Source organism: Hyla sarda, chromosome 4 (assembly GCF_029499605.1).
Source record: "Hyla sarda isolate aHylSar1 chromosome 4, aHylSar1.hap1, whole genome shotgun sequence".
Classification (NCBI taxonomy): Eukaryota; Metazoa; Chordata; class Amphibia; order Anura; family Hylidae; genus Hyla; species Hyla sarda.
This window is the reverse complement of record NC_079192.1, coordinates 277687982-277697527: the sequence shown is the minus strand read 5'-3', so window position 1 is coordinate 277697527 and position 9546 is coordinate 277687982. Positions and strand designations below refer to the sequence as shown.

At 39.9% G+C, this 9546-nt stretch overlaps 1 protein-coding gene across 1 annotated transcript; it reads left to right on the top strand.

Moving 5' to 3' along the window:
• The first annotated feature begins 608 nt into the window (after nucleotides 1-608).
• On the top strand, nucleotides 609-6161 carry BTG1 (BTG anti-proliferation factor 1). The gene is made up of 2 exons (XM_056574355.1): nucleotides 609-1013; nucleotides 4933-6161. The coding sequence occupies exons 1-2, from the start codon at nucleotides 869-871 to the stop codon at nucleotides 5289-5291; spliced, it is 504 nt and encodes a 167-aa protein (XP_056430330.1). The 5' UTR covers nucleotides 609-868; the 3' UTR covers nucleotides 5292-6161.
• The last annotated feature ends 3385 nt before the right edge of the window (nucleotides 6162-9546 follow it).

Sequence of the window (9546 nt, the reverse complement as noted above, 5' to 3'; positions counted from 1 at the left end):
TGTAACAGAGCGCACTCACCTCTGCTACATTGATGTAACAGAGCGCACTCACCTCTGCTACATTAACGAAACAGAGCTCACTTACCTCTGCTACATTAACATAACAGAGCTCACTTAACTCTGCTACATTAACATAACAGAGCTCACTTTAACTCTGCTACATTAAGATATTGAAGCACAAAGACCTCTGCTACATAAAGAGTGCACTTTCTTCTGTACATTAATGTAGCAGAGCACAGCCAGTCATTGCCCTCCTCCCACCTGAACTAGCAGAGAGGAGAATGTGCGATCAGTGCCCTCCCCCTCCTCTTTCCTGCTCTGTGTCCTGTAAAGTTTTCGGCACCCTCCTTCTGCCTAAGCTCCTTCTGCTTTGTCCGTAGTTTTCTGGGAGATGAAAGATCAGCTGGGCAAATAGGAGAGAGAAGGCGTGCCGCTGCTCAGCCAATCAGCAACCGTCTGCTAGGTCAGCTACACTGAGGTGGTGGATCTCACAGCTCTCTACAATCTCACAGAAAACTATAGATCATCAGCACTAGAGCCCCGCCCCATGTCGTCACATCCTCGCCTCCTGCCTATATAAGAGCGTGCTGGAGGCTGCTGAGCTCACTCGAGCTTTAGGAAGTAATGTGACGGGGGGCAGGCTACTTCCGCCGGGGATGTACAGCGCAGCAGCACTTGTAAATAGATAGAGCGTCCCCCTCTCCGGCCATGACACCCGTCTGTTCACATCTGTAATAAAACATATCATACTAACGAGAAAAAAAAAAAGAAAAAAAAAATCGCAAAACTGAAAAAAAGAAACAATTAAAACGCTACAAAGACGGACACAAGTCGCTAGGAAAGTTTCTGAGTTGTCCCCACAGCCTCCATGCATACTCACTACCCCCGGGTCAGCATGAAGCCTGAGATCATCGCGGCGGTGGGATTCCTCTCCAAGTTCTTGAGGACCAAGGGACTAATGAACGACCGGGAGCTGCAGACCTTCAACCTGTCCCTGCAGGAGCTGCTAGCAGGTAAGGCTGGAGTGCGATGGTCTGCTAGTGCGATGGTCTGCTAGTGCGATGGTCTGCTCGGTCTTTGTTTGGCCTGTGCTGTAGTGGCGCCCCCTCCCTCCCAGCAGCTGTCGTGTCCTCCTGGCCCGATCATCTGCTGGGGCCCACAGGCTTGTCTGGGCACATCTCTTCCTTGTATGGCTCCTAGCCCTGTGCTGTATAAGGGATTCCTATATAGATTATATACTGTCATGTGACTTGTATATAGAATATATACTCCCATATGTGATTCTTATATAGATTATATACTGTCATGTGACTTTTATATAGAATATATACTCCCATATGTGATTCCTATATAGATTATATACTGTCATGTGACTTTTATATAGAATATATACTCCCATATGTGATTCCTATATAGATTATATACTGTCATGTGACTTTTATATAGAATATATACTTCCATATGTGATTCCTATATAGATTATATACTGTCATGTGACTTTTATATAGAATATATATACTTCCATATGTGATTCCTATATAGATTATACAGTAATCCTATATGTGATTCCTCTATAGATTATATACTGTCATGTGACTTATATAGAATATATACTTCTATATGTGATTCCTGTATAGATTGTATACCTACATATGTGGTTTGTTATATACTTCTATATGTGATTCCTGTATAGATTGTATGCCTACATATGTGGTTTGTTATATACTTCTATATGTGATTCCTGTATAGATTGTATACCTACATATGTGATTTGTTATATACTTCTATATGTGATTCCTGTATAGATTGTATACCTACATATGTGATTTGTTATATACTTCTATATGTGATTCCTGTATAGATTGTATACCTACATATGTGATGTGTTATATACTTCTATATGTGATTCCTGTATAGATTGTATACCTACATATGTGATTTGTTTACATTATACTTCCATATGTGAGTTCTCTGTAGATAATATACTTCCATATGTGAGTTCTCTGTAGATCATGTACTTCCATATGTGAGTTCTCTATGGATCATATACTTCCATATGTGAGTTCTCTATGGATCATATACTTCCATATGTGAGTTCTCTGTAGATCATATACTTCCATATGTGAGTTCTCTGTAGATCATATACTTCCATATGTGAGTTCTCTGTAGATAATATACTTCCATATGTGAGTTCTCTATAGATAATATACTTCCATATGTGAGTTCTCTATAGATAATATAGTTCCATATGTGAGTTCTCTATAGATAATATAGTTCCATATGTGAGTTCTCTATAAATCATATACTTCCATATGTGAGTTCTCTATAAATCATATACTTCCATATGTGAGTTCTCTATAGATCATATACTTCCATATGTGAGTTCTCTATACATAATATACTTCCATATGTGAGTTCTCTATACATAATATACTTCCATGTGAGTTATCTATAGATCATATACTTCCATATGTGAGTTCTCTATACATAATATACTTCCATATGTGAGTTCTCTATAGATTATATACATCATATGTGATTCCTGTTTAGATTATATACTTTCATGTGACTTTTATATAGAATATATTCTTCCATGTGTGATTCCTGTATAGATTGTATACCTACATATGTGATTTGTTTACATTATATCCTTCCATATGAGTTCTCTATAGATAATATGCTTCCATATGTGAGTTCTCTGTAGATAATATACTTCCATATGTGAGTTCTCTATAGATAATATAGTTCCATATGTGAGTTCTCTGTAGATCATATACTTCCATATGTGATGTCTCTACAGATATACTTCCATATGTGATGTCTCTACAGATAATATACTTCTATATGTGAGTTCTGTAAAGATCACATGATACTACATGTGAATACTGTATAGATCCTATACTTCAATTTGTAATTTCCTGTGAAGTTTATGCTCATATATGTAATTCATGTATAGAGCCTATACTTGTATGTGATTCCTGTAGTTATGCTTCTATATATGACTCCTGTGAGCACTGTATATAGTTTATGTACTTGTTTGAGTCTCCTGTACAGTTTATACACCTACGGTATGTTTCTTTGTATAGATGATATACTTCTATATTTGAGTTCTATATAGACCATAGATTTAGTGATTCCTGTATAGAACATATTCTTCTAATAGTGACTACTTTAGCCCCGTATAGAACATTTACTTCCATATGGGACCCCTGCAGCCCCTGTATACATTTTTTAAAGCTCCTATATAGATCTTAAACTTCCATATGTGGCCGCTGTATAGATTCTGTACTCCCATTTGTAACTCCTGCAAATGTCTATAAAACCCCAGTAAAGATAATAAATGGTGTGTCCTCTGTATAGATCCTATCCTTCCATATGTGGCCGCTGTATAGATCCTGTACTCCCATTTGTCACTCCTGCCAATGTCTATAAAACCCCAGTAAAGATAATAAATGGTGTCCTCTGTATAGATCCTTTCCTTCCATATGTGGCCGCTGTATAGATTCTGTACTCCCATTTGTCACTCCTGCCAATGTCTAGAAAACCCCAGTAAAGATAATAAATGGTGTCCTCTGTATAGATCCTATCCTTCCATATGTAGCTCCTGTATAGATTCTGTACTCCCATTTGTCACTCCTGCCAATGTCTATAAAACCCCAGTAAAGATAATAAATAATGTGTCCTCTGTATAGATCCTATCCTTCCATATGTGGCCGCTGTATAGATCCTGTACTCCCATTTGTCACTCCTGCAAATGTCTATAAAACCCCAGTAAAGATAATAAATGTGTCCTCTGTATAGATCCTATCCTTCCATATGTGGCTCCTGTATAGATTCTGTACTCCCATTTGTCACTCCTGCCAATGTCTATAAAACCCCAGTAAAGATAATAAATAATGTGTCCTCTGTATAGATCCTTTCCTTCCATATGTGGCCGCTGTATAGATCCTGTACTCCCATTTGTCACTCCTGCAAATGTCTATAAAACCCCAGTAAAGATAATAAATGTGTCCTCTGTATAGATCCTATCCTTCCATATGTGGCTCCTGTATAGATTCTGTACTCCCATTTGTCACTCCTGCCAATGTCTATAAAACCCCAGTAAAGATAATAAATAATGTGTCCTCTGTATAGATCCTTTCCTTCCATATGTGGCCGCTGTATAGATCCTGTACTCCCATTTGTCACTCCTGCAAATGTCTATAAAACCCCAGTAAAGATAATAAATGTGTCCTCTGTATAGATCCTATCCTTCCATATGTGGCTCCTGTATAGATTCTGTACTCCCATTTGTCACTCCTGCCAATGTCTATAAAACCCCAGTAAAGATAATAAATAATGTGTCCTCTGTATAGATCCTTTCCTTCCATATGTGGCCGCTGTATAGATCCTGTACTCCCATTTGTCACTCCTGCAAATGTCTATAAAACCCCAGTAAAGATAATAAATGTGTCCTCTGTATAGATCCTATCCTTCCATATGTGGCTCCTGTATAGAGTTGTGCTGTTGGCTCGGTGCCAGCCCTTTTCTGGATAGGGGACAATACATACAGTGTCTTTGTGGTCAGAGCACACCCTTCTCCCTGCTTTAGTCACAAGATGAGAAGAATTGTACACTATTGTCCTTTCCTTCAGTGTCTTCTAATGCTATGTAAAGGCTGTAGTGGGCGACCCACCATGGTGGTTCAGAATGCTGCCCTCATACTGCATATTGTTACGCCAGATCTGTATGATCCGTACACATTTGGGGCATTATTTCTCTCTTCTCCTGTATTCAAGATGATGGAAGGCTTTCTTGTATGTGGTCTGAGTCTTGTCTTTTGTGTGTTGCTTATCACTATGTATTCCACCCCCTCTACCAGACTGTTATTGTGTAAATATAGGTAACTTGTTTTGTAGAGCTCAGTAACAAAGTTACAATGTTTCATTACAGAGCACTACAGACACCACTGGTTTCCAGAGAAGCCGTCCAAAGGCTCAGCTTATCGCTGTATTCGGATTAACCACAAAATGGATCCCTTGATCGGGCAAGCAGCAGACCGGATTGGACTGAGCAGCCAAGAAATGTTTAAACTTCTGCCAAGTGAACTCACCTTGTGGATTGATCCCTATGAAGTATCGTATCGCATTGGCGAGGATGGTTCCATATGCGTGTTGTATGAATCTGTACCATTAGTGGGCCAAAATAGTAGCTCGTCCCTTGTGGAGAGCAGAATTAGCTGTAAAGATGAACTCCTCATCGGTCGAACGAGCCCCTCCAAAGTCTACAACCTGATGACTGTATCTGGTTAAGATACGGTTGAAGGCTGTATCATCTTGTAACAGATGGAATAATATTGTCTTTAATTTGGGAGGGCTCCTATGGGGATGGATTGTGAAGTTTCAAATGTCACAGCTGTGAAGATTGGGCACAAAATAGAAGTAGAACTTACTGACGTGAAATTGCCATGGTTTGGACAGTACCTTTTTGGTCACCTAATAGCCTGTATGTAAAGGTAGTAAATATTTCTCACTGGACGTTGGGCCTAGTGATTCTACTTGTAGTAGGGTAGAGCCACACTGTGTACCGTGCACCTATAGATCATGTGATCACACCAGTCAGCACTTGAAAACATGTCAGCGTGCACAGGAGGCTTTATCTCGGAGATCAATGACCTCTAGGATTAGATCCGGACAGTATTCACCAGGTAGCCTGGACACGGTCAGCTGACACGTGTAGGACACACAAGGTTGTACTCACCCTACATCTGTGAACCCAAAGCTCAGAGTATTTGTAAAATTTAATTTTTCTCTCTGCAATTTCCTGCAGAACATAACTTGCACTAATGGTTTTTAATGTTCCTATCTCTGGCAGCTCAATGGCAAGGCGAGGAGTTGAGAATATGACACTTACTGGAGTTGTACATGGCAGACATATGTTGCACTGAATATAGGTATAGTTGTACAGTATGTAGAACTGGGAGGATCCTCCTGGTCTGCCTATATATATATAGATATATAAATATACTTGATGATCCTTTATATTGTGACATGAACTTGAAAGTATTGAACATATTTTCTGCCTTGACCACAGGCTTTTAAGGGGTAACTCCGCTGCTCAGTGTTTGGAACAAACTGTACCGAACGCTGGCGCCAGGAGCTCGTGACGTCATAGCCCCATCCCCTCATGACGTCACACCCACCCCCCTCAATGTAAGTCTATGGGAGGGGGCGTGACGACCGTCACGCCCCCTCCCATAGACTTGCATTGAGGGGCGGAGCATGACATAATGAGGGGGTGGGGCTATGACATCACAAGCTCCCGGCGCCAGCGTTCAGAACGGTTTGTCCCAAACGCTGAGCAGCGGAGTTCCCCCTTTAAAGATCTTTCCTAAAGACACTGTCTGAACTATGGCGTTCTCACCAGCCAGCTTCTCTGTACATTTCTTAGCTTGTAGTTTTCTAAGACGGAGTAAACTTCTTATTTTTAGAAAGTGGAGTTCTGCTTTGTAACTTCTTGTACTTAATTGGGTAAAGTCTTTTTCCACAAACCACCATCTATTTTGTGAAGTTTGTTAGTCTTTTATTTGATAAATTATGAACTGCTGTAAATTTGTACAGTTCATGTATATTGATTGTGACAAAAATGTACAGATTTCTATTTTAAATGAGAGATTTTTCTTCTCTATAATAAATTGTTTCTTATCTTGGCATTTTAAACAGTCTTGTCTGTCTGTCTAGGATTGTAACCTGTTTATTTCAGGACACTGGAATCTGGCGGGGGTGGGGGGGGTGTCCTCAGCATGGCTGCCTACTGCGGATCTATCAAACATACGGAAGGAAATTCGGATACACCTGCCCATCTTGGATTAATACTCTGGAATAGGCTAGAGTAAATATATGTACATGGTTTAACTTATAATAACTTCATGATTTGGAATTAATGGTAATGGAAATGGTAATCACAAGAGAACCCAGCTATTCTAAGGAATAAATAATGAAGTAAGGATATTATTACAGTATGGCCCACCAAACCCCTGGATATTACATTCTAAGCTACTGTGCAAATACCACATTGCATTCAATGTTGGAAATTCAGATTACAAAGGGTTAAGTTTGCAACAGTTTGTTGCACATAAGCAATGCTGGGCCATTTGCACAGTTGGATACATCCTGAAGATAGGCTTTGGCCTTATAATAATGCTTCTGACCCATCCTGCTGGAAAAAAAGTTGACTGGATAATAGTGTTCTTCAGCTCTGTATACCATTGGCCTCCATGTTAAAGGTACGTGTGTTTCTTCTACCTCTGTCATCACATTATGTTCCTACAGAAGTTTTCACCATGCTTTCCCAAAACCCTGAATGGCAAGTCTGGCTTGTCTGCAGGTACATATGGAGCAGTCTGAGTGGGGAAGACGCTTGTAAAGATGAACCGGACAGCAGCTGGTATAATTAAATATAGTACTACTGCGGGGGGGCTAAGCTTCAGATAGCTAGACATGATGCAAAATGCAGTAAAAGAATAGAAGCTTACACTCACCGCACCTGTAGAATATTTCATACGGTCATTCCATTCCGGCAGGGTGACTTCATTGATGTGGGGTGCTCAGAGGCAAACAGCCGTTTCGTACAATAGGTGTGTGCTTCTTCCGGCCTCTAAGAGGCCGGAAGAAGCACACACCTATTGTGCGGAAACGGCTGTTTGCCTCTGAGCACAGTATGGTTGTTAGCTTGTCACTAGATTTCATAGTGTCGTGAGTAGAAACACTTCACTGTATGGAGGTTGTCAGTATTCACGTCAGTCCATATTCCTAAGGCAGGGTTAACACTAGTGTAATAGATTCATTTTTGCTGTCACTTCTGGTAGACAGACACAAGCTCGGGACTTGAGGACATAATATTAATCCATCTGTAGTATGCGAATGTGAACTCAGACTTAGCTTCCTAGAAACTGGACCTGAAGCATAAGTAACCTAGCTGTATGGCATGTGGCAGTGGGCAATAGATCAATTCATAGCTATGTAAACTTGCCGTTCTGTAGTCAGAAAGCTCAGTGCACCCTCTGTGGCAGCCATATTACTTGTCAACCTGTTATTTACGTTGCAGATATACCTAAGAACAACATAAGGACTTAGGGGGAGATTTATGAAAACCAGTGTAAAGAAAGACTGGTACAGTTGCCAATAGCAACCAATTAGATCGCTTCTTTCATTTTTCACAGGCCTCTTTGAAAATGAAAGAAGCGAGCTGATTGGTTGCTATGGGCAACTCAGCAACTTTTCCTCTGGACAGGTTTTGATAAATCTCCCCCCCCCCCCCCTTGTGACTGGAGATTTTTCTTAAGTAAAATACTCTTTAAAGGGGTACTCCGGTGAAAACCTTTTTTCTTTTAAATCAACTGGTGGCAGAAAGTTAAACATATTTGTAAATTACTTCTATAAAAAAATCTTAATCATTCCTGTACTTATTAGCTGCTGAATACTATAGAGGAAATTCTTTTCTTTTTGGAATGCTCTCTGATGACATCACAAGCACAGTTCTCTCTGCTGACATTATTATAATAACGCTTTATTTATTGTTGTCCTTAGTGGGATTTGAACCAAAGTCCCCAGCACTGCAATGCAGCAGTGCTAACCACTGAGCCACCATGCTGCCCTTAGCATACATCTGCTATGCATGGTTGCTAAAATGGACAGAGATGTCAGCAGAGAGCACTGTGTTCGTGATGTCATCAGTGTTCCAAAAAGAAAGGAATTTCCTCTGTAGCATTCAGCAGCTAATAAGTACTGGAAGGATTAAGATTTAATAGAAGTAATTTACAAATGTGTTTAACTTTCTGCCACCAGTTGATTTAAAAGAAAAAAGGTTTTCACCGGAGTACCCCTTTAATAAATAGGTGGCATTTAGGATAAATAGTCTTTTTTTAATTTCTTTTAAGGCTGGTTGTAATTCATATATGCAAATAATGTTATTGAGCAAGTAGTTGCCATTAGTCATGCCCTGACTCACAACAAGGGACTTTTTTTTTTTGTACAGTTTCTGCCTACGTGACATAAGACATCGTAAAACAGCTGCTCATGTGACTACAATTCTGGCAGAACAACAACATGTCTCATGATACAAGCAGCCTGTAATTCACAGATGATGTCTCTGCTCGGCTTCATTCTGTGTGCTGTCCTCTTAGTAATCTAACATACATGTATAATGAGTAGTTATTAGGTTTGTCATATATGAGAAGTTGAAGCACAAATACACATTGCTGTATATACTTATCATCTATAACATTAAAACCACCGTCCCGATATTGTGTGGGTCTCCCTCATGCCATCAAAACAGTTCTGACCATTGACACGAGGGGAGATTTGTCAAGTGGTGCTGTTGCCCTTAGCAACCAATTAGATTTATTTTTTTAGATAGGCCTTTGAATAATAAAAAAAAAACTATCTGGTTGCTATGGGCAACTGCATCACTCTTCCTCTTACTGGTAAGACTAAGTTAGAATGAGATCCTTTAAGTGTTGGGAGGTTAGGTCTCCATGGATCAGACTTGTTTTCCATCATTTCCCAC